At 56.6% G+C, this 24,930-nt stretch overlaps 1 protein-coding gene across 3 annotated transcripts; it reads right to left on the reverse strand.

Moving 5' to 3' along the window:
• Positions 1 to 1,254: 1,254 nt before the first annotated feature.
• SRL (sarcalumenin) lies at positions 1,255 to 24,348 on the reverse strand. 3 transcript variants are annotated; one of them, XM_057405673.1, is made up of 9 exons: positions 24,193 to 24,323; positions 14,832 to 15,588; positions 14,317 to 14,516; positions 12,600 to 12,698; positions 11,687 to 11,782; positions 7,667 to 7,702; positions 3,745 to 3,861; positions 2,827 to 3,060; positions 1,255 to 2,269 (listed from the first exon to the last, which is right to left on the reverse strand). In XM_057405673.1, the coding sequence occupies exons 1-9, from the start codon at positions 24,251 to 24,253 to the stop codon at positions 1,458 to 1,460; spliced, it is 2,412 nt and encodes an 803-aa protein (XP_057261656.1). In that variant the 5' UTR covers positions 24,254 to 24,323; the 3' UTR covers positions 1,255 to 1,457. The 3 variants fall into 3 exon arrangements, with proteins under 3 accessions (XP_057261656.1, XP_057261494.1, XP_057261572.1); XM_057405511.1 differs by lacking the exons at positions 14,317 to 14,516; positions 14,832 to 15,588 and having other exon boundaries at positions 24,193 to 24,348; XM_057405589.1 differs by lacking the exons at positions 7,667 to 7,702; positions 14,317 to 14,516; positions 14,832 to 15,588 and having other exon boundaries at positions 24,193 to 24,348.
• Positions 24,349 to 24,930: the final 582 nt, after the last annotated feature.

Below are 24,930 nucleotides of genomic sequence, written 5' to 3' on the forward strand. Positions count from 1 at the left end.
TCATTTTTCTTGCCTCAGCAAGCACCTCCACACATTTGTGCTCCAGAAGCTCCTGAAGAGCACCCTTAGCTGCAGTTGTTTGGCAAGAGGAAGCAGAAAGGATGTTCAGAAGGTCACTGGTGGGCTTGAAGGTGCCATTCTCCATCCAGAGCAGCATCTACCTCTTGGTCAGTTCATGTGTGGCTCAGCAGCCAGCTATGCTGTCCATGAGGGCCAAGTGGTGAGGCCATGCCTAATCCCCTGGCTTTCACTGGCAGGTTTCAAGGCCAGCTGTCCACAGGGAACTTCCCCCTGCTCAGATGCTTCCAGAGCAATACTCCTCCCAGGACTGAGTACTGACGTGCAGAGGTGAGCCAACAAATGGCTAAAATGAGGGAAGTTTGGTGAACAAGCCACAGAAACCTGCCTGGATTGTCCTAGGGAGAACAGATCAGCAGATGGGATAGTGACCCCCTGTTCCTGCCTCCCTCCAGAGAGCACAAAACCATGAGGGTCTGAGAGACTGAAAAAACAGCCACACGGACTTGAACAAGGTCATACTGCCACACTTTTGATCCTCAGAGCCCTGCTGATTGCAGGCTTGACTTGCCAGCCTGGGTTTTTCAAGTTAATGGCACATGCAGCCAGGAAGTGCCCTCTCTCTGTGCTGGCCCACGGGGAGGAAAACCTGCTCACAGCATCCTGTTCATAGGACTATCTGATGTGAGGTGCTGACCCTCCTCCTCCAGGACAGCTCAGCCAGTGCAGGCAGCTCTTTTCCAGCGCACTTCTTCTTCTGACATGGACTTGCAAATTCCACCATGGCTACCTGCCTGGAGCCGCAAATGCCCCTGCAAAAGCCCCTTCATAAGGTAAAAACCGAGGCAAAGGCTGCAGAAGATCAACTCCACTGTTGAGTGAAAGGGCAGGGCAATCTGAAAGTCTCAGAAAGGAAAAACAAGATCAATATTTGTGGAGATTTGTAGGAAGTTTGGCTTGAAAACAACAGCTGGGACCTGGCCTCTCTTTCCTTGCCCAGCGCTTTGCACCAGGGCTCCCGGTGATGTCTGGGTTAGTGTGTCACCACTCTCCCCTGTGCTCTCATGCCGTGCCCTCATTCTTACTCCCTGCTGGCTTCAGGGATGCAGAGGCTGAAATTCCTCTTCACGCAGTGCTGGCACCAGTGAAAAAGCAGCTACAGTTCTAGCTCACCGTGCATTGCTCATACTTACAGCTTAAACATTGCCTTCTACTCAAAAGAACAAAGATAAAATGTCAGGAATTCACAGTTTTTATTCTCTTTCTTATGCCCACCCATCTTCCCCTGCCATCGACGTCAATGACTCAACATCCTCATCATACAGCAGCCTTTGCCAGTGCGGCACTCAAATGGTTAACAAACCATGGCTTCTTGGACAGATAAGACATAAGCTCATTCACCGGTAGGAACACGTGGACGGTCAGATCACAGAAACACCTTAGGGCTTCCTGTAGCGATTCTTCGGAGTTTCGCCACAGCCAGTGACGTCGCAGGAGAGAACATTGGGCTTCTTTCCCAAGCCAATGCTTCCCAAGAGATCGGGAAGCTCACGAGTGATGGCCTTCTCGATTTTCTCTAGGAAACACCCTCCCATGTAGGAACACTGCTGAGACAGCAGCTTAAAACTGGTGATGGGGTTGATGCCAAAGAAGTCCTTGTAAGCCTCACGGTTGGGGAGGTCAAATTTGCTGACATTGGTCTTTGCCAGAATGGATTTAAAGATAAAGAACTTGTCAGGATCTTCCACAATGTCCCTGAACACCAGTTCTCCATCACTAAAGAAGGTCATTTTGTCCTTGTAGGTCTGCAGATAGCGATCGACCAAAAGGGCGTGGATGCGCACCCGGATGGCGTGCTGGCGTATGAAGGCGATCTTATTTTCCATCCTGTTCTCAATCACCTGGTTGAGATCTTCCAGGAGTGATATCTCTTCTTTGAGGAACAGGTCTCTGTGGGTATCCGGATGGTAGTCCTGGGGCCAGAAGGAGCTCACGTACACCCTGGGCGGCTCCGTGACATTGATGAGAGGAGCCAGGCTCCAGAATAGGGCACCATAGACTCTCATGAGCTCCTGGGTAGCCAGGCTGTCAGCTTTGTTCAGGATGATTCGAATCTGAGATTCACGGCCCTTCAGCTGACGAAAGAGCATCTCCAGCTCCAAGCCCACGTCCAGCTTCGTAGGGTCAAAGACAATGAAGATGAGATCAGCTCTGTCAATGAACCACTGGCACACGTCGTTGAATGGGTAACCTTGGGGAGAAGAAAGACAGAAATCCAGCAGAAATTGTCAGCACAGGATGAGTCCCTTCAGGAAAAGGGATAGATAAACCGTGAGCCTGCTACGCCTCACGCACTGTCTGGGTTGGACAGGGTGTGAGACACAGCAGACTTCCCGTGCAGCCTAGAACCTGTTTCACATGTGCTAAAAACACTTCAGAGTTTCTTGGCATGAAAACCCATCCCTGTGTGCCAGGGCCTATGACTACGTGTCTCCCTCAGTCCCACCTCCAAACCTTCTTTCTCCCTGCTCCTGGCCACAGATTCCTGCTGCTCCTATGATTAGATATCAGCCATGTCACTGCTTTCCCCAGTAGGCACCAAGTGGGTCAGGAAGCCCTGCTGATCTGTCCTGGTCCACCAAGTGCTGTGGGGACAGACTGGTGCTTCTCTGAGCCCTGCTGTAGTATCAGCCACTGGCAAAGCCTGGCTCCAAGGCTGACAGAGTGTTAAATCAGTAGCTGAGGTACATCTCACATCCTTACAGCATCTTTCCTGGAGTCCCTTAGGTGAACCCAGTAAACCCTTACCTCGTTCTTGCTGCTTCCGGTTTTCAATGATGCCTGGTGTGTCCACGAAGGTGACTCGCTCCAGCAGCTTGTGGGGCACCTCAATCCCTATCAGCTTCTCCAAGAAGTTCTGCCCAAACTTCTCCAGGGGCGAGAAGGAGCGGGCACTGTCGGCAGCCATCACGATGCCTTCAATGGTCTTCAGCTTGGGGCCATGCATGATGACAGTGAATTCGGAGGTGGTGGGTTCTGCCCCTGCCCGGAAACAAGAAGAACAGCAGAGCAGTGAGATTCGTGCTAGGCAATGGACATGATAGGGCTGGCCTTAGACTACCTGGGGAGCTCAGGAGCATCACTTGCTTGCCAAGAGATGTTGGAAGAAGGCAAGCAACAGGGCTATGAAACTCTTGCCAAACCTCTTGAGAAAATGCCAGCAGGGCTGATTTCTGCAGGGTCTGGTTGTTCTGGAGGTGGCCTGACTGCACAAGGCACCCTGGAGAACCACCTCCTGAGAACCCTCATTACCGCAGGACAGAGCTGGCCACGGACATCTGCCCTTGGCTGTGAGATGATATCTGTGGGAGCAAGGAGGCGGGAAGGGGAATGGATTTTCTCCTGGAAGGGCAAATTAATTGGCTCCATGTGAGGAGGGAGGGGAAGAATACATAGGCAAGTTGTCCTTGTGATGTGACCACTGCTTTTGCAATTGGGGTCAGAGGCAGCGAGCCCTGTGCTGTGGGACAGGGATGCTGCAGTGGGAGATGCCCTTCTCCCCAGGGAACCACTTCTTCTGTGTGGTACCACAGAACAGATCTCAACCTCCCTGTTGTAATAAGGGGGATCGAAGAGACGTGGCTGTGAATCACTGACCACAGGGAGGCAGAATGCAGGTATCAGCACACTTTCAGCAGAGCAGGGAGGGAGCAGGGAGTGTGGTACCTGTGTAGAGCTGGTAGGGAGTATTGTCCAGCCCGAGGAGGTAGTTTATCATAGAGGATTTGCCAACACTCCATGGTCCCAGGAACAGCACCATTGGCTTGGAAGTGATCTCCCCATCTGCAGAGAGGGGAAATAACAAGAGGAAGTGAAGAAACAATAGCTGTCGCCGCTGTGCAATTAACTCCCGGCTGTAATGAGCATCCCATCTGAGCAGCACCATGATGCTGCTGGGGAAACAGCCACCCTTTGGGGCCACCAGCCATTCACGAGCCAAGGCATCACCCAGCAACGGGCCCTAGTGTCTGCAGGAGCAGGGTATCACCGTGCTCCTCACTTTTCTGACCTGATCTGAGCTTTGTACTCTCTTAGGCTGCAGGAGGACTAGAAGGTCTTTTAAATCTCGTATCAGTTGGTTCTGATTTAGCTGGAGTGACTTTGGGGCTGGCTGTAGGAGCAGCTGCCACAAAGCATGAGACATGTGGTACCCATGCTGCAACCAGGCAAATGAATGCCTCATGCAAAGGGAGCTGGCATGGTTTAAGGAGCAACACTATGGTGCAGTGCTTGGTAAGCTCAGTGCAAGCCTTGTGCCAGCTAGCTGCCTGTAAGCCTTTCCACTGTACCCTCACAAGGATCCACTCCTGCATCTTGGCTCTCAGCCCTCTGGTCAAGCAGAAGGTCCCTGCCTATGTGTGAGTTGGGTGTGAGGCTCCAGCTGGTGAGGGGAAGGCAGGCTGGGAAAATGTCCCTGCTTTGGGCTTGGAAAAGGCAGGAGGAGAATGAACTGTAGCCCCCATCTGACACTCTTCTATTTCCACAGTTTGCTAAGGGCTCAAGGAGGCTGGTAATGGGCCCGTAAGGATCCCTCCCTATGCCACACAATTGGTCCAGGAGCACAGAGGTCCCTGGACACATACAGCCATTGCCCCCAGGAGCAATCCCCACTTGATCGGGACTCATGCAATCAGCCTATGCCCACAGTGATTGGCCCCTACAGCCCCCAGGCCACAGGGCAGGCAGTCAGCAGAGCCAGAGAAGCCCCCAGGCCATGCCAACCCTCAAGCCATGCACAGGACAGCTAGTCAGCTGGAGACTAAGTCAGGACAGGAATGAAAGTAAAATCTGGATGAGTGAGTTCCTGTTGGTGGGAACCTTCCCTGGGTGGAAGAGGGTCCATTCCAGGCTGCCAGCAGGAGTCCAGCCAGAGGAGGGGCTGGATGCCACTGGAGGAGCTGGAAGCTGCTGTCCCTCAGACAGAGCTGAGCCTTCCCCCATGGCCCAAGGCAAGAAGATGCCCATGCGGTACCTGCACTGCCTTTGGGACCCACTCTGGCCCTACACCTAAGGCAGAGCTGTTTTCCCTGAAGTGGCTGAGAGACCCCAGTGCTTTGTGGCCGCTGCTCACACAGAAGCCAGCAGCCTTCCAGCAAGCCAGAGATCCATCTCCAAGGTGCAGGCAGCTGCAAAGCCCACATGATGCTGTGGCTTCCAGCCACCCAAGGGCGCTGGAAGGCAGTGCATGGTGGCTCTGCACCAAACCCATCTGTCCATGGGTGCAGGAGTTGGGCAGGACATGCCAGCCTCCTCCTGCCTGCACCTGCCCATTTCAGGGCCAGCATGTCACCACTGGGCAAGGGAATGGGCTGGGGACATCTCATGACAGCGGCACAGCAGCATTTGTGCAGCTCAACCCTCCTCCCCAAAGCAGGGCAGCCATGTCCAAACCAGGGGGACAGCCCAGCCTTCTGCTTGTGAACTGCCTGTGAGCTGCAGGGATCCAAAAGTATCTTCTCACATGGGACAAAACCAAATGTCGAAACCTCAGACTTTTGATATTAATCACTCCTCTGTGCCACTTTATCGCTGCTGCTCTGTTCTCTTGCTGCTTTAATGGGGTTTTGGATCATTATTATTATTACTATCCCCTGTGATGTTGTGCCAGAGGTTTGAGGCGGGTCCCTGCATGCTCTTTCACAACACGCTCCAGGCCAGGTGGGGCTGTGTGAACACGGCCCCGCTCCACATCCTCACCTCTGCCCCGCTGTGCTGAGACAGGCAGCGATGCCCGCAGTGCTGTGCTGGGTCACCAACAGCTCCTCGAGCCCAGCTCTAGCCCCTGCTCTGGGAGCAGCGTGCTGGCACCCCACAGGCTTTGTGAGCACTGAATCCTTGTGGCTCTGCAGGTGGGACAGTAGCTCTGAAGATGACGCCATGCATGGGTCCTCCTTGCTGCTGCCCAGGGTCTGGGAGAGCAAAGAGCATCTCCCACTCGGGAATGAGATGGCCTGGCATCTGTCCCTGCTATGTCCTCTTCCACTGAATCTGTCAGCACCAATTTGGGTCGCCTTGATGGTCCAGCTGGGGGAAAAGAGACAGTCCTTGCCAGCACAGGGCAGGGATGGCAGCAGCTTCATCACCGCAGCTCTCTCCAGCCACCCTGTGGCTGCTCGCTCCCAGCTTCGCCTGCCTCGCTCCCAGCTCCAGCTCATCCCAGCTCCATCCAGACATGTCCCGGTGGCATTTGCAGAAGGAGTCACAGGCTAGTGCATGATCAGGCCCTACCTGTGAGCAGGGGGGTCTTCAAACCCTAAACCCCTTCATCTGTGGACCTGCTTGAAACACAGCAGCTTAAAACACCTTCTTTAAGCTGGCAGGTTTGTAGAGTAAGGAGCATGCTGCAGTCCTGCAATGCACCTGGCAAACAAGGCCAGGAAGGTCATGTCTCCCTCCACAGAGCCTGCATTTGTCTTGCACTGTGGAGGTAGGGGCAACCTGGATGTCCAAGTAGGGTCTATTTTTCCTAAAGCAATGGCTTTCTGGGAGGTTTTTGATGTTGCTTGCAACACCAGGCTGCCATGGGTGGAAGCACTGCTGCACTGGGGCTGGAATTAACCCTGGGCTGGGTCTCTCCCTTCTTGTCTTCAAGGCCCAGCAGAAGTGGCTGGTGTCAGCTCACCCCGCACTGTGCAAGTATTTCCCAAGGATGGTGGGCAAAGAGGAGGACACAGCAAAACTTCCTCTCCTAGTTCAGACTGAAACACAGGCACAAACATCTTGCTCTATCCTCAAACCACTCAGGAAACCTAAATCACCACAAGAGACCCTCCCAGCATCACCCACACTGCCATTGCACACCGCTGGCCACTCTGCCTGCGTGGGGTGGGACACGAGGGCCAGAAGATGGGATTTCCCTGCCTCATATTGCAGCAGGGACATAGTCCCCATGGACCAGCACTGGACCCAGGGGAAAGGCTGGGTGTTGGCTGGTATTTCCTGGCTGGTCTCCCCATCTCCTGCTTCTCCAAGGGACCTGGCAGCACACCCTGAGCAAGAGAGGCAGGGAGAGGAGCCAGCTCCAGCTCCCAGGGGGCTGAGGCCGCCACACAGGGGCCAGCCTGTGCTCCTGGGACAGCTGCTGCAGGCTCATCAGCTTAAACTGCAGGCGGAGGGGATCAAGGGTGGACCTTTGGGGAAATTTCTTCATGTAGAAGGGTGAAGGGTGGGAAGAGCTCCCCTCCACAGGGTGGGCGAGCTGATGGGCTCCTCCAGTTCAAGCTACAGCTCAAAGTACTACCCACAGGTCCACCACAAATGCCTTGAACCACAGCTAGAGAATTACGCAGCCTCTGGAATCTTTATCCCAAGAGGGAAAGGTGTCAAGGGCTGAGTGAGGCAGGGATTGCAGGAAGGAGAGGACTGATGGGATGCGCAGAGTCAGACCAGAGACAAAGTGAAGCAACACACGTGCTGAGCTCTGAAAGGGCTGGGGACATCAATGGGTGCCATGGGATGCTGAGTGCCAGGGTCTGCTCAGTGCCCAGAAAGTGTGGCTCTGCTGAGGCAGGTGAATAGAAAAAGCCACAGGCCAGCAAAGAGCTTGGGCAGGACTGGCAGCATGCAGGCAGCAGGCAGCGATACCAACCTGTGGCAGAGGAGCCCAGGGTGCGTCCAGGATAAGCTGTTAGCAGGGGACACAGGGAGAGAGAGAAGGTACTGTGAGTCGAAGGAGGGACGCAGCTGCCTGGGTCTGGCCCAGGCCAAGGAGGGAGATGAAGACTGGCCCTGGCCTTCTTGTGGGCAGGAAAAGCCAAGCGACGGCCACATTCCCAGCAGGAGAGAAGGAGTTACAGTCTGTGAGCAACAAGACCTGCAGCTACCAGGACAAGCACTAAACCCCAGTCTGCTTTGCACACCTGGAATGTGGCTCAACAAAGCAGCCTTAGGAGAGCTGCCACGTCTGAGAGCACCCAGCCCTTCTGCTCCGCTCAGTGGAGTTATTGCCATCCCCAGCAGCATTCACTGAGCAAAAGGAGCCCAACAAGCCATGGTCAGGACAGCAACTAACCATGACAAGTGCTCTGACCACCCCAGTGGTGGGCTTACCCATATCCAGCTGACAATAGCAACTGGGAGGTCTTTCTCTATAAAGGGAAACTTGATAATTGGCACATATAGAATCACAGAATGCTTTGGGTTGGAAGGACCATCCAGTTCCAGCGCCCCTACCACAGGCAGGGACACCAGCCATAAGACCTACTCAAAGCCCCACCCAACCTGGCCTTGAACACTGCCAGGGATGGGACAGACACAGCTTCTCTGGGCAACCTGTGCCAGTGTCTCACCACCCTCACAGGAAATAATTTCTTCCTAATGTCTAAACTAAATCTCTCCTCTTTCAGTTTAAAACCATCCCCCTTGTCCTGTCACTACATGCCCTTGTTTAAAGTCCCTCTCCAGACTTCCTGTAGCCCCCTTTAGATATTGGAAGACTGTTACAAGGTCTCCCCTGAGCCTTCTCCAGGTTGAACAAGAATAAATTGTCTCAGCCTGTCTGCATGGGAGAGGTGCTCCAGCCCTCTGAGCATCTTTGTGGTCTCCTCTGGACTCGTTCAAGCAGGTCCATGTCCCTCTTGTGCTGGAGGCCCCAGAGCTGGATACAGGACTCCAGGTGGGGGTGTCACCAGAGTGCAGTAGAAGATGAGAATCACTTCCCTTGACCTACTGGTCACGCTCCTTTTGATGCAGCTGATTTGGCTTTCTGGGCCATAAGTAATATACATAAATATTTACACTTATGTATATTCTTATATATATACTTATATATATATAAGTATACAGTACTTAGGGTTACCAGCATGCACTACAAACTGGCATGAGTTCACAGCAAGCTTCCCATCATCACACTGGGAGAGTCCCTCACCCCTGAGCTAGGGGCAGTCCCTATGGGGTGGTCCTGCTGTGGCCAAGAACACAGGCAGACCCAGCCAGAGGGGTGGCAGAGTGGGGATGCAAGAGGGTGGCAGCAGGGAAGAGGGGGCGGCACCTGCCAGGCTTAAACACACTGTAAGCAGAGGGTGTGGGGTGAGCTTTCTGGGATGCACCCTGACAGTTCATTCTTCGGTTGATGACGGCAGTCACAGCTCCCTTGTGACACTCAACTACAGGGGTGCTTTTGCAAGTGGTGGGAGTAGAGGGGCTCCCTGCTTACACTGGTGTGTGGGAGCAGAGCTGCTGGGAAGGCAGACAAAATGGAGGGCTGCTGTGAAATGGAGGGGCGAGGTGCTTGCGACGGCACCCCTCTATATTGGCTTACACCTCCAAAGGTCACACATATTCCATGACAAGCCTGCCCCGCTGCTCTCCCAGCTGTCCCGCTCCTCCCAGCTCGCTGAGGCGGCAGCTCTGTGCCCTCCAGCCTCCCCCCCACACACACTGTAGGGGTACAGGGGGGGAGCACTGGGGACATCTTCCAGCTTGCAGGGCACCACTAGGGCAAGGAACCTCAGGACACAGGCACTGTGCAGAGGAAGCAGCTCAGAAGGCTCCCTCAACCTCACCATGTCCTCACTGCCTTGCAAGGTCAAAAGAGCTCCCTACAGCAACCCTCTAATTTGTAGGTTTCTCTAATTACATAGCTAATGGGGGATTGGGAAAAGATGGATCTGTGGGTATTAAAGGCAAATTACTAGAATTCCAGGCTACGGTTGTGTTTTAGGGTATGGTCGGGATGTCAGAGATGCTTTAAGGAGTTTGGTAGCAAGAGAAATGTTTTGAGGGAAGCATGTGGCTAGGGCCTCTCATGGCAGAGCCAAGGCTTGCAGGGAATGCAGCATCCATGTGCCCTTCCCTTAGGGCCAGGAGGCTGTGAGCATGAGTTACCAGCCCTGGGATTGCATTTGCACCACTGGGACGGTGCCATGTGGCACACAGCAAGGTGTGCTGGGCACTCACACTGGGAGCTGACCTGGGGGATTGTCAATCTGAGGGATGGTTTTTCCTTATGGTGAAGTGGAACAGACTGTGGAGTGCTGAGAGGAACACCAGGACTCGCTGTCTGCTGAAAAGGGGCCTCAGGCCTGGAAAGCACAAGGATTAGTGGTCGTTTCCTCAGGAGCTGGGAGGGAGGAAATGAGCAGGGGCCTGGGAAACACTTGCTTCCTCCCAAAAAGGGAGCAGGGAGGTGGCTGGTTGGGCATAGGATGGCTGAAGGGCAGGTTGGGACGTCCTGAGCAAGGAAATGGGTTGTGTACTGGGAACTGAGGCTGGGGGCTGTGTGTTCTGGCAGTGAGGAGCAAAGCAAGGGTTAGAGGCTGCCCCTGTAACCCTAAATAGTCCCCTAAACAGTGTCCAAGCCTGAGCTGACATCAAATGCAGATGCTTGTGATGCTACCAACACAGACCACATCAGCTTGGAGAGGAGGTTGGGCTGTTTCTGAATCTGTGAGCCCCAGCATGGAGGCAGCTGGGACAGGGCATGGCTGGGCTGTCCTCACTGCATGATGCCACTGCTGAAGAGGCTGTGGGGATGCACACTGGGGTGCCAGTCCTACAGCTCCTAGTGCTCCTTTCCCAGGCATCTGGCAGCTCTGTGCTGGCTGCATGCAGAAGGGGCAGGCCAGCACACTTGGAGTGACAGCAGCTATGAGGTGATGATCCGTGGGGCAGCTCTCTTGTGCTGGCTGCAGCATGGCCTGTGAGCCTCCATGTTCCCTTCCCACATGGCAAGCAGATAATGGTCCCCCACTGCTGGCAGGCAGCACAGAGGGAGAGGCACTGCAAAGGCAGCAGCATGGAACTGCCTGTGGGAGGCAGCTAGGCAGGGCTTTTGTTTGAAATCTACCACTGACCCATCCAGAAGCACTGTGAGTGGGTTGTGGATGATGTCCAGGGTGCTCTGTGTCTTGATAGGACATAACCTGGGCTGGTGATGAGGACTCTACAGCCCTGTCCCTGCCCATGGATCCCCACTGAACAGGGATCTTGGGCTTGGGCTTGAGTCATCTGTGCTTGGAAAATGTGGCTGCTTGTGTCATGTGGGTCACAAGAGCTTCCTGTAGTTTGTGAGCATCCTGGGACCAGGGCTGCACTTTCCCCTTCTGGAGGGACATGTGTACTAATGGGGCTCAGGCAATGCCAACGCTGGTGGCCACAGGGACCTGCTCACCTGATCCAATGGGTCTGTAATTGCCGAGGGGTGGAAACTCTAACTCCCAGGATGAGTGAAGGCTGTTGAACTTGAGGGATACCCTGCCCACATGGCTGTCCTGTACTGAGCAGGAAGGATGCCAGCTCCAGGCACCCTCAGGAAGCTCATCCCCAGCCTTGAGAGGTCCTAAGCTTCCTTGCCAAGCCTGTTTCATTGGGTCGTGATCTCTGCTTGGCAGGGGTACAGGGCATTGATGCTGAGCAGGTGGAGGACCCGAAGCAGGCAGGGTTCAATGCTCAGCCTACACAGATGGTACTGACAGCAGATGGGCTAAGGCAGATGCGGAAATGCCTGCCTCTGGGTTCACTAGGGCATGTCCACTAAGCCCAGCAAGTTCATGGCCTTCTTGGGAAGCTGCAAAGGAAGACAAAGTATCCAAGCCTTTCCATGATCTGCTCTGTTATCTGCATCTCAATGACCTGATGGTGCAAGAGACCCCAGCGCCCATGGCATTACCTGTGATCTCATGCTGCCTCAGCTCGTTGTATCTGTAGGACTGCTCCAGAGGCTTGATGGAGGAGTGGTAGATCTTCCTCAGCCGCTGCAGTACTCCTGTAGGGGCAGAAGCATGCAGATAGGTGAAAGGTAAACCCCACCACCATGGTTGAGTCCCCTCTAGGTAAGCTGTTGGGCACTCCCTGCAGATCCCATGGATCAAGGGACCTGGCTCACAGTTGAAATCTTGGCCAAACTTATCCTGGTCAAACATTCTGATGCCTCTCCCCAGCTAATGTTTCCCACTGGGCAGCAGTCCCTATGTGCTGCCAGTGTTTCACATGCCAGCAGCTGATGGAAGGGACACCCCTCATTAATGCTATTTCGCAGTCAATACCTGTGATCCCAAATAGCCTTCCACCATGATGCCAGGGACCCTGGCACAGCCCTTAAGCTGCTCACTAAAAGAAGGAAATAGCCTTTTCCTCAACAGCTTTTATCTCTTTCCAGTCTAGACTGCCCATGGGGCTAGCAGAAGCAAGCCTTATAATAGCAAAACCCAAGAAATAATTGGAATAGAAATCCCAACCCTTTATCACAAGTTGTCCCAGGTTTCTCTGGGTAGGGATGTGGCCAGCTTGGGCTGATTCTCCATCTGCATCTTCCAGCCTCTCTGTCCTCCTAATTCTTGCAAACCCTTGGGATTGTCTTTAGAATACCCAAAATTAGGTTAACCTAAGAGCAGCAAAAGGGCTGTTACTGAAGATAGAGTGTTGCTCAGTTTACAAGAACTAATGTTAAAACCAAACACTCCAGGGAGTGGAATCTCATCCATGCTCTCGGTGCAGCAGAATAGTGAGGAGCTGTCCTGCAGGGATCATGTGGACTGAAGGTGTAGGGCACGCATGGCTCAGTGCCACCCAGGACCCCTCACCTGAGAAATCATCGGCGGGTTTGTCCTCGTTCAGCTTGAGGGTGTTCTCCAAGTGGGACCGGTCACGCTTGGTCAGCTTGCTGGCATCTTCAGCCTCTTCTGCAGGAAAAAGGAAAGTAGACCTGTTAGAGTGAAGGGGAGGATCCACAGAGGGGCTCGCACACGGAGAGGGCACAGGGGAGCACACACACCCCAAGCCTGGCACCACCGTGCACCTCGGTAACCCCCATTGCCTTTGGCACGCCATGCGGGCTCTGTTTTGCAAAGGCTCCTGGAGGCTTGGCGGAGGCTGCCAGAGCTATGGCTGCTGGGGGAAGCGTCAGGGGCAACTGCTTGGCTCCAAGAAGGGGCTGGCGAGGGAGGCGCGTCCTGCATCCCCGGGGGGAGAGCGAGGGCCAGCCGCTAATGGGGAATGTGGAGGATGTGCCTGGAAAGCGCTCCCAGGGCTGGGTGTAGTGCAAGCACGTGTGGCACCTGCAGCCCAAAGGGGCCCCTGCCCACCCCCAGCAGCTGCGGCTCTTCCCAGGCTAAGCCTCGAGTGCCGGCACGATCTGCTCTGCCGCTCCCCAGAAACTGTGCAATGAGACAGAGACATGAGCATGTGCAAGGCTCTTGAGAGCCTGACCCATCCACAGCAAGGTCATTCCCTCCTCCCACCTCTGCCCCCATATCAGGCTGGAGCCTTCTGCATGGGGCCCTGGGGACCCTGTGGCTCCATGCTAGGCTGGGGGAGAATGAGGCGGTTGCCTCCACACAGGGTAGGCACCCCAGTGTCCCTGAGACAGAGACATGTCCTTGCCCTGGAGGTGCTGGCACACCAAGGGCCAGATGCAGTGCTTTTTGATAACAGGAGCTGGGTCAGGCTTTAGTGGAGGCTGGGGGGCAGGTCTGGGGACAAACATGTGCCAGCTGGCTGGGCTGGGGATGCCTGGGGCAAGCAGGGCACTGTCAAGCCCTGGGGTTGTGTGGATTGTCTACTGAGTGCTGGGCTGAGGAAGACCTTTTGACTTGCCAAGTAAAGCCACAGAGATAAAACTGGGTTTCCCTTTCAGCACAAATGGAAAATTTTTGAGCTGGGATGTTACAGATGAAAGCAAAGAAAGACTCATCTGGGTCCAAAGGTCGCTGCCCAACCCATAGGCCAAAGTCCGCAAGCGTTTCTAGGAGCGGGATGTCTCTTTTCTTTATCTAGCCTTTTACTGACCAAACATGGCCAGAGCCAGTGCTTTGGCAACTCATGCGTCTGAATTAGCTCTTCACACCTTCCCCTACGAGGCAAGGACTGGTAGGCAAGAGACCCACTAGCCCAGGCAGCATCCTGCCCTTACACCAAGACAGCTGGGGGTCCAGGGGACTCCAAGGGTGGAGGATAAAGAGCCTTTAAGAGGTCTGAGGGTGCTGAAAGGGACCTGGGTGTTCAGAATCTTATCCACGTCCACAGCCCAGAGGAGAAATCATAGGCCTAAAATTGCATCAAGGAAAATGTCAGCCAGCTTTGGTATCGCTGCGATGAGCGCCTACATTGCAGGCATCCGTGGCTCCTGCCTGCGCCCTTGATGCCCGCAGCCGGCCCAGCCGTGCAGCAGTTAGGGGCAGGCAGCACAAGCGTTAGAAGATGGCCATGCACTAGGCGCAGTTTAATGTGCCAAGCTCAGCTCTGCCAGGGTTGATAGTAGGTCACTCTCGCTGCTACACACTGACAAGAAAAGACTCCAACCTATCTGCCTGTGCCGGAGCATGGCAGCAGCTGGGCTTTCCGTTTCTACCAGTGATGGCTTGTCCGCAGGTGGGTCTTCTGCTGCTGGTGGGTCTTCTGCTGCAGGTGGGTCTTCTGCTGCTGGTGGGTCTTCTGCTGCAGGTGGGTCTTCTGCTGCTGGTGGGTCTTCTGCTGCAGGTGGGTCTTCTGCTGCTGGTGGGTCTTCTGCTGCAGGTGGGTCTTCTGCTGCTGGTGGGTCTTCTGCTGCAGGTGGGTCTTCTGCTGCTGGTGGGTCTTCTGCTGCAGGTGGGTCTTCTGCTGCTGGTGGGTCTTCTGCCGCAGGTGGGTCTTCTGCTGCTGGTGGGTCTTTTGCTGCAGGTGGGTCTTCCACTACTGCTGGCGGGTCTTCTGTTGCTGAGGCTTTTTCCACCACTGCTGGTGGGTCTTCTGCTGCTGATGGGTTTTCCACCGCTGCTGGTGGATCTTCTGCTGGCAGGTCTTCCGCTGCTGCTGGTGGGTCTCCCACTGCTGCTGGTGGGTCTTCTGCTGCGTCCCCACAGGGTGGGTGCTGGCAGCTGATGGGGTCATCCCTGGCTTCTTCCTTGCCGGCAGCTGCTGGTTTGCCAAGGCTCTTTTTGCTAGAAGTGCCATCTGTTTTCTCGTCATTCCCTTCACCTTCATCCTCTGCCCCCCCTGGCCCAGCGTCCTGTTCCTCAGACTCTTCCTCTTCCTCAGACTCTCTTTCCTCCTTGGACTCTCCCTCACCTCCATCTTCCTCAGACTCTCCCTGCTCATCCTCTTCCTCTGAGCTCTGCTCTTCCCCATTGAGAGCAGATGCTGCTTTTGGCTCCTCCATTTTCTCTTCCCCAGGCTGCCCTTGCTCCTCAGAGGCTCCTTTCTTGCCACCAGACTCCTCTTCCTCTCTGATGTGGAGTCCATCTTGTGGGCCAGGCCCGCCATTCCCTTCATGATGCGCTGCCTCAGGGGTGCCCAGCATGGCATCCTCCCCTGGACCCTGTGCCTCACCGGTCCCCTCCTGGCCCTTCTCCATGGTGGTCTCCTCCATCTGTCCATCCCCAGGCCCCAGGTCCTCACTCAGGCCACCCGCCGGCTCTTCCTCCCCGTCTCCCTGTCCCTCCTCAACGGCAGCAGACAAGGAGGCGTTGGGGGAGCCACCATCTCGGTCCTCCTCCGGGCTGCTGCTGGCTGCCTTCTCCTCCAGCCTGGGCTCTGCAGCTGGCAGGGGACCTTCAGCAGCAGCACCAGCATGGTCCGTGCCAGGGGCGTGCAGCTCTAAACGATGAGAACAGCTCAGTCAGTCTTACCCTTGCCGGCACATGGCTTCTGGGGCCACCAGCCCCCTGTCAGTGCCAGGGAGGGGGGAGGCCTGCCCTCAGAGCAGGATTTGTGGCTGTTATCAAGAGGCTTAAACTCTTTCCTAAACCCTCTCTAGTTCCAGCTCCATTTTCTGTCCCTGTTGCAAGAAGCTGGGTGCAAAGAGGGGTTTGGGACTGGCAAAGCTGATGCTAGCAGGGGGCTCTATGGCTGCACCGGCCATGGCTGCCCAGGGCTGCAGCTTCCACAGGCCATGAAGCGCTGCAGGAAGGTGGCAAAGCAGCCCTAAAAAATGGGGGGAAATGAATAAAAAAGCATAGCTTGAGGGGCCACGGGCACTTGGCAGGTTAAAAAGGTCCTTCCCCAGCCCTGCCTCAGGAGAGCATCACACCGGCCATGGCAAGGGAGAGGAGGAGGAACAGATGCAGGGCTCCCAGCAGGGGTTTTCCACAAGCAGGCAGGGCCTGACCCGGCAGCAGGGATCAGGAGCTATTTATTGTGAGCATCCCTTCACTAGGAAAGCATTTACTGTGCTGTGCGGCTGGCGGGGACACAATGAGTTTGTTCTGCGGCCCGGGAGAAGACATCCGTATTTTCCATAGGCCTCCAAGTGCAATTTAACATTAGTCAGCGGGTGCCAAAAATAAAAGATCACTGGCTATACTGTCTCTGTTACAAACAGTTGCTGCTAGTCTAAATAATCCCCTGAAAAGTCTAATGCCTGCATACCAGGGAAGTGTTTCAGAAGAAAATAATTCCTTTGTACTCCAGCTGGCAAGCAGATGCCAACCAGGAAAAAATGCCATCTCCACCCATGCTGCGGGAGGCAGCGCTGGGCACGGGCAGCACCAGGCACAGCCAGCCCTCTCCTCCTGCTCCTGTGCTGTATCCACGCTGGGAGCCGCACGGCTGCGTGTCCTGCCAAGCATCTAAAGAGCTGGGGCTCACTGGCTTGGTCACAGGAACCGTGGTGGCTAAGCTAAGGCTGGGTCTGCAGCAGCCCCAGACCACTCAGGCCAGTTTGCTGTGGCCAGGGATGCCGGGCCGGTGGTTGCATCACTGTCCGTGCTGGGGCCGGTAGTGCTGCTGGCCAACGGTCAGGCAGCAGTGGCAGGCTCGTGACATGGAATGAGCCATGCCAGAGGCTGCAGGGACAGGCTGCACCTCGACCTGCCAGGGTTTCTAGTCGCTCTCATGTGCAGCCTGGCATGATGGAGCTGCCTCCTCCACCCCTTTCCCTGCCAAAACTGGATGCACGGGTCACCCTTGCTCTGCCCTCACTGACCTCCTCCATCCTTTGCTGGCACATGGCTCACAGGTGCCTCTGGGCTCACAATTCAGCTTCCAGCTGGATGGAGATAGGTCATGGGCAGCTCCCATCTGCCTCCCTCCCACCCGCAGCACGCTTCTTCCTCACATCACCTTTCCACAGGACCCCTGGGACCTCTCAGCCTGGCAGGAGCTGCTTGAAGGTGAACACGCTACATCTGACCTGCAAAGCCCCGGGTGGCTGGAAGCCAGCATGCCGCTGCCTGGCCCCAGAGGCCTGGAGACCAGCCTGGGTCTCCTTAGGGTCCTCTTAGCTGACAGGGACAGGGATATCCTCAGCTTGTCCCCAAAATAGCCAGTGACCTGAAGGGATGGGAGGGGAGTATAGCTCCTCAGGATGGCATCTGGGGACGGTCAAGGCAGCAGGGAACAGGAGGAGCAAGCAAAGGAGACCATGCGCATCCCCAGGGCTTTGTGCATGGTCTGTGTGTCCTCTCTGACCCAACACAGGAGCGCAGAGCAGCCATCAACTGCCATGTCCAGGCATAACAGCAGCCCCAGTGCCCACTGTAAACCACCTCCCATGGCCACCCAGGCTCTACAACTGAGATGTTCTTGCCAGTGTGCTGGTCACAGGCTTTATTTCCTGTGACCTTTAAGATCTCATGCAAAGTCCCTCTCCCCTCTCCACCTCCTTCTCCCTCCTGTTTCCCCTACATGGTCTCCAAATCCATCACACACCAAATTGTGCTGACCTGCAGATGGCCGGCCGATGAGCAGTGAAATGGGACGAAGGTTACAGGCTTAACACCCTCTTCACATCCACTGGAGGCTAAAAATACAGCCCAGCAACCGTACAGGGAGTCAGAAGCAGCAGCTTGGTAGGGTGCAATGGCGAAGCACCGGCTCCCTCAGCCACTGGCCCCAGCCCCTTGCTTGCTGCCAGCCAAGGGTGACGTCCTCACCTGGGGCCCATCCTGTGGGTCCCTGTGAGCCGGGAGGGAGCGGGGGCAACCGTGTTGTAAAGTGATACTGGGACTCCCCTTGTTCACACTGTGCATTGTGCTAAGCAGCTGAGTGGCATCAGAGAGAAGCCCTTGCCCCGTTCCCCATGGGGACCTCACCTCCCAGAGGGTCCCCAGCTTACGCTGCCCTGAACCTCACACCCATCTGCAGGGGTTGGAAGGACTGCCAGTAGCCTGGGGATCCCTTCTCCACCAGTGGCAGCACCCTGGGGCACAGCCATGGGGACTGAGCTCATGGCAATGCTTTGGGTGCCACAGGATGCCCCAGCTGGTTTGCACCAAGGAAAAGCCCATGCAGAAAGCATAGCAGTGAATGCTGGAGCCCGAACATGACCCTGCCATCATGTCACCACCATCCCTGCATGGGGCCATGTGGAACAGCAAGCAGCATCCTGGCGCCGAAATGGGTCCTCCACAGGGACAGCCCCCAAGCATGGCGCCGGGGCAGGGGCCATCTCAGAGGGATAGATGGGCACAGGTGGCCCCTGAGGGACATGCTCCCCCTCCAGAAGAAATAGGAGCCCCCTGCGTGGGGCCGGTGATGTGCAGCGCTGCAGGGTGGATTTTCACACGCCCCCTTCCCCTGCTCTGATCCCAGTTTATCCTCCAGCTCCTGCATGTCCTGCTCTCCCTCTGTCCTCCCAGTGGGGTTTCGCGGGGAGCTTACACCCCAAATGTCTGTCCCTTCCTTTTCAGGGAAAGGCAAGACTGCTTTGTTCTGACAGAGCCCTTTAAAATCTCATAGAAAATAGCTGGACCCAAAAGAGCCATCCAGGATTTTCCATGGAAGACATCAGCCACACTGCTTGACTCACAGCAAACCCCCATTTCCTGCAGGATCTCCCCCCCCCCCCCCCCATTTAATGTCAATGTTCCCCATAGCATCTGCTCAGCACCCCTGGTGCTCCTCCAGCTCATGGCCCCACAGCCTGGGGCTCGGGCTGGCTGGGGACTGACACGAGTTTGCCAGGGCTCTGATGCTCAAGCCACCACCCCATGGCACTTGGCCCCTGCCTGCCCTGGCCATGAGGTGCCGCAGGGATCTGCTGGGGAGAGGATGCACAGGGAGATTGTTCCATGCCGCTGGCGGTCAGCAGCCTGGGAAAATGAGGTAGAGCAGATTGGCCCTGAGCCTGACCTTGCACAACCAGTAACACCTCCCAGGTGGGAGGCAGGGCCAGGGGAGCCCAAAGTGGGAGCTGTGCCACTCACTTGGGATCAGGCCTGGGCACCCCAGCCTTGCATATACACCCAAGATGCAGCAAAGGACAGCATCTCCTCTCCACTCTTGCCATGCCTCGGTTTCCCACTCTGCACCATCCTAGCAGAGCCCGCTGCTGCTGTCGAGCCCCGCAGGGGAAGGTCCAGTGCTCTGTTGCTCACATTTCATATGGCAGTCCTTTGACAGGTGGGATCCTAGCTCCAGTGCCAGTTTGGAACCAGCCAGGCCAACACCTTCACCTTGGAGAGGGAAGTGTCCCAAAGCAGCTCAAAAGGCCCAGAGGACACAGCACAAGGGTGACTAAGGATGGGGTTGGCTCTTCAGACCCTTGTGCACTCAAAAGTTCAGAACACCCAACCACAGCAGCCCATTCCAGAGGCTTCATGATCCCAAAGCATTAGCAAAAAGCAATTATTTTCCAGTTTTTCAATGCAGAGCCCAGCAGGGGTATGGGAAACAGCTTTGTCAGACTAGCCTAACCTCATCTGTGGAGGAGATCTTCAGTTTAGTTGAAAGAAAACATAAATTTATTTGATTTCTATAAATAGTTGGCTAGAACTACATGATATTTTGATTAAGAAAGGGTAAAGAAAAGCCTCACCAGGCTGTTCCAAAGGGATTAAATCCAGGCTTGGAGCTTTCTAAATATAGGGATGAAATCGGGGAATCACTTCTACAGGGTGTTTCTTCGACTGCCTTTAGGCATCCACCCTGAAGATCTAGAGGAAAACCTGGGCTCCTGACTTGCAGAAGACACAAAGATCAGGGTGGGGAGAAGATAAAGCAGTTGCCACTCCCTGGCCAGGGTAGATCTGGGCCCGTAAGTGAGCAGAAAGCCAGAACACAGCATGTATTTTGGCACAGGCAGGTGTCAGGCTCTACAGCGAAGAACATTTCTCCACCGGTGGTGTCCCTTGTGGGGTCTGCAGCCTGGGGGTGCTGAAGGACCTGAGGAAAACTCTGTGGCATGGCTGGGCCTGAAGGAGCCCCTTCCTTTAGAGGGACTCCTGAGGTCACACTGATACTGTACCTGGGCCTCCCCAACAATGGGAGGCTTCACCAGCCCACCCCAGCACTTCCCAGTGGATATCCTCCATGCACTCAGTGTAAGACTTTCTGGGTGAAGACTCCCCATGCCTCTTTTTGGTCATCCCAAGGATTCCCAGTCACCTGGGCAGGACAGGGAGAGCCATTGGACTTGTCAGCCTGGATTTTATGCCTGATGATCTGCTGTCCCAGAAGATCCTCAAATCCATGGGAATGTCTGGGCCATGCCAAACAGCAGTACCCAGCCCTGGGGCTCTCACCCGTACCCCCAGCAGCAGGATGGGGAATATCCCAGCTCAGCTGTCGCACAGGGATGGGGTTACACAGCTCTGATCCCATCCACGCCGTGTCCCCACGCATAAGGAGGTGGCAGGGTCAAGCCACATGCCTAGCTGGCACTGGGGCTGTGCTGCTGCTGCCAACACCCCAGCCCAGCTCAGGGTGCCCGGCTGGAGACTTCCAGCCCCTCCACCAGCCCCCACGGGCACACGAGTGCATTGGCTTCCTCGAGCTATTGCTTACCAGGGAAATGTCCCCATGGGCTGAAAATAGCCGGGCAGAGCCCTGTCAAGGCACCAGGGCCACTGCTATTCCTGCAGCACCAGGGAATGGGCAATTTTATGAGATTTGGTCAGCCATGGACCTTCCGGCCAGGCTGATCTCAGCACCCTGGTGAATCCCTGCTTCCAGCATAGAGAGCTGGCTCCTGTGTGGGGATGGTGGATCAGCGAGTGGGGACACAGCAGGAACATGGCAAGAGCTCAGCCCACTGAGTGCTGTCCAGGGCACAGCACAGCCCTCCCAGCACAGTACTCTCACAGGACCCACTGGTGGCCCTGTGCCCTGTCCTCACCATCCTGCCTGGCTGGCTGTCACCTGCACACTGAGGCAAGGATTTCTGATGGGAGAGACTGTCACAGCACAGCAACCTGCCCAGGTTGCTCAGACAACAGTTTGTGAGAGATGAGGTACCCACAGGGGCCGGGAGGTCCTCCAGATGAAGTATTAGGAATGTGACAGGGATGCTGGTGGCACAAGCAACCAAAATCTGTGGGTACCTGTGGCACCCCGAGCCCCTTGCCTCACTGGCCACCCCTGTACCCAATAGCGGTGGTGCCCACAGTTGTGCTGATCCTGGGGGGGAACTGGAGTGAGTCCAGTGACATGTTAATGGGACACAAGCAGTCTCCCATCTCTGGGGAAGCTGGTTGCCCTAAGGTGCATTTGCCCGGGATGGTCAAGGTGGGGAGACCCCATGGATTCTGTGTCCTGGGGCCCTGAGCCCAGCCAAGGTGACACAGGTGGTGGAGTCCACTCCAAGATGTTCTGTTCTGGGAGGTGAAGCCCACCCTAAAGTGACACATGCCAGGTTATGAAGAGCACCCCAAGGTGACATGTCCTGGGTGATGGATGGGGAACATCCCAAGATGCCATGAGGCCATTGTGATGGAGCCCATCCTGAGGTGACACCTCCCAGGCTGGGACAGGATGAGGAGTCCCAGGGGCAGTGACCAGCGCTCACTGTCACCAGGAGAGGTCTGTGCCAGCCCTGTAGTGCCCTCAGCACATGCTGCAGGAGAACACCAGTATGCCAGGGCTTTCCTCAGCTTCACCCAGCTTGGAGATGGTGACAGCACAGCACAGCCGCCACTCAATCCTGCAGTGCCTGGGGTGGGCAAGGGCTCCCCAGTACATAGCTGCCAAGCACAGTGGATGGGCACTGCCTATTCCCAGTGGTCACAGGCACTCAATACGTCCACCCGGCCTGGAAGGGATGGCCAGGCTCTGCCCAAGGTGCGAGCACACCTTTGCCTGGGCGGGAGCAGGGATGGAGCAGCAGGGGAGTGCCCTCGCACTGGGCCCACACCCAGCCCTGCAGTGGGTGCTGGCCTCTGCCGGAGATCCCAGTGCCATGGAGAGCTGTGTAAGCCAAAGGGGCACTTCCCACCCCTGGCCTCCAGGAGTGGTAACAGGGCCCCAAGTGGCCTCAAGCGCCACCAAACCTGCCCTTGCCACGAGGACCACACCTCTCCACAATGCATCAGTGAAGCCCCTGGTTCTCTGCTGGGCTCCTCCCACCTTTTCTTCACTAAAGGGGAATTAAATGGGAAGACAAGGCCCACAGATGGGAGAACAATCCCTCTGAGACACCTTCTGCACCCCAAAGGAGCCTGGGTCTGGGGACCCAGCTTGGCACCAAAGGAAGGGCAAAACCCATTGTGAGAACTCTGTTGGTCCCTGTGGAGCAGAAGCTGGGCACCTGCTTCCATCTTTTTACAAAACCTACAGGACGAGGGTGAAATTCCAGACACATGAGCAGGAGACCTCCGGCTCCCCTTGGATCTGGCTCCAGAGCTGCATACCCCAGTGCACCTCCTGGCCCTGGAGCCACCTCCAAGACGGAGGATCCCGACACTGGCCTGAGCCAGGTGCTGGTGATGAGGTGCCCAGTCACACACCTGGAACCATGGCATCACACAGACTGCTCCCTATCTGCCACTGCTTGGGACATGCCAGCCTCCATGCCGGCCTCAGCACAACCAAGAGCTGGGCTGGTGGTCACTCACCATGGTGACAGCCACCCCTTCCCCAGACCCGACGCAGGGCCCCACAGAGATCACCCCACCACCAGCGGGGTGCATGGCTGGCCCTAAACCCCGTTTACCCACTAGAATGGCCCAAGATGCCCTTAAAAGGCCAAAACTCGTGTGGGCCGGGGGTGCCGGGTGCTGGAAGGCGGCAGCTGCGGGTGCCGGTGCGCGGGGCCGCAGCGCCACAGGGCCGGGGGGGCCGGGGCTGCGGCAGGGAGCACAGTGTCCCCTTACACGGCTGTTTCCATACTTAGCTGCCCCCCTCCCGGCAGCGCGGCCGCCGGAGCCTGGCCAGGCAGAGAACCGGCCCAAATTAACTCAAGGGCAAGCAAGGGTACCAGAAATGCCGCCCCGCCGCATGGCCCCAGGGCTGGGATCCGGGTGTTCGACGGAGGCAGGAGAGCCCAGGGAAGGGGGTCCAGGGTCACCCAAAGTGCTGTCTTGCTTGGCAGGTCTTTGGGTGGAGGGGAGACCCCCAGGGCAAACAGCCCACCCCATTCCGTCCCAACTACCGGGTGCCCCAGCACCCTGGAAGCCCCCACCAAGGTCCCCACAGCCCAAAACCAAGCTACCTCGGCGCCCATGGGTGGCGCTGACCCTGGACACGTTAATGGCAGCACAGCCCCTGCGCCCACCCTGGCTCCAGAGCGGGGACCCCAGCTCATGCCCCCCCCCCCCCCCCCCCCCCCCCCCAGCCCCTCCTAGTCACAGCCCCCACTGTGTTTCCCTGCACATTTTGGGGTGACTGCAGCCCTGGCAGAGTTGCTGGGGAGCCCGAGCAGCTGTACTCGTCACCCTGTCCTGCTATGGGTACCCACCCAGCCATAGGGTGCATGCTGGGCTCACCGGGTACCCCAGTGCCTCACCAGCACCTACAGCCCCACAGGCACCCAGAGCCCTGCCAGCACCAGCAGCCCTAAGGGTACCTGCAGCCCTGCAGGGCACTCACAGCCCCATGGCACCTGCAGCCCCACGGGTACCTGCAACCTTGCAGAGCACTCACAGCCCCATGGCACCCAAAGCCCCACAGGAACCCACAGTCCTGACGAGCACCCACAGCCTCAGTGAGAGCCCACAGCCTCACAGGCACCCACTGTCCCAAAGATGCCAACAGTACCCAATAGTCACCCCCAGCCCTATGGGTGCCCACAGCTCTGCTGGGTGCCCACAGCCCCATAGACACCTACTACCCCACAGGCACACACACCCTCACAGGCACCTTGCAGTCCTATGGGGACCCACAGCCCCATGAGACCCCACAGCTCCATGGGACCCCTCAGCCCCGTGGGCACCCACAGCCCTATAGGAACCCACAGTCCCACGGAGACCCACAGCCATGTGTTCACCCACAGCCCCATGAGGACCCTGAAGCCCCACAGGCATCCACAGCCCTGTGGGCAGCTTGTACCTGCAGTGCTGAGGAGTAGGAGGGAGGCCACGCAGCAGCAGAGCAGGTTGAGGCGCTTCATGGTGGCTGCCAGGAGCTCCTTGCTGCTCGCTGCCTCTATTTATACGTCGTCAGGCACAGGGCAGGGCCGGCAGCTGCCGCACGGCCAGCACAGATGCTGCTGCTGCCGCTCTTCCACTCCCAGGGGGCCCTGGGGATGAGGACAGGGACAGGGACAGGAAAGGGGCACAGTGGCAGTGGTGCAGCACTGGGCAAGGGTCATGGCATGAGCCATGGATGTGGTGGCACCCTGACATGGGGTTCCTTGAGTAGCACTGCCCATGCGGGGTCACAGTCTCCGTCACAGCATCCCACTGGATCTCCTTGCGCTGCCTCAAGTCCCTGCAACCCGTTTTTGGCGGGATCAGGATTTCACGGAGGGGGAGAGCCAAGCATCATGGCACCGCAGAGTCCCCCATCTGTCCCCAGAGGTGGGTGTCCCCAGGCACCTTGTCCTGGGCTGATTTGGGAGCCTCTTGGGCCACCACACATCACCAATTCCAGGCAATGCCATGTACCCTGTAGGCAAGGGACATGCCTGGGTGTGTTCCCAATGTCACCAGCACCGCACTGAGAGCATGGCATGGGGATGGTGGGGGCCAGAGGTGCAGGATCTACAGCTCCTGCCACCCTCACTTGTAGGGGACAGCCATTCAGCACTGTCCCCAAAGCCTGCCTGTAGCAGGCCATCACTGGAGG

Source organism: Pezoporus wallicus, unplaced genomic scaffold (assembly GCF_028554395.1).
Source record: "Pezoporus wallicus isolate ANWC-B61680 ecotype Strahan unplaced genomic scaffold, APGP_CSIRO_Pwel_v1 contig_8000, whole genome shotgun sequence".
In the NCBI taxonomy this organism is placed as follows: domain Eukaryota; kingdom Metazoa; phylum Chordata; class Aves; order Psittaciformes; family Psittacidae; genus Pezoporus; species Pezoporus wallicus.

What these genes read in the sequence shown, in the direction of transcription:
- SRL (XM_057405673.1), bottom strand. Translation starts at nt 24,253, where the DNA reads ATGAAGCGCCTCAACCTGCTCTGCTGCTGCGTGGCCTCCCTCCTACTC. An exon ending in GAGGCAGCATGAGATCACAG is followed by an intron (nt 7,703 to 11,686) that starts GTAATGCCATGG and finishes CCCTGCTAACAG; the next exon opens with CTTATCCTGGACGCACCCTG. An exon ending in CCTGGGCTCCTCTGCCACAG is followed by an intron (nt 3,862 to 7,666) that starts GTTGGTATCGCT and finishes CCCTCTCTGCAG; the next exon opens with ATGGGGAGATCACTTCCAAG.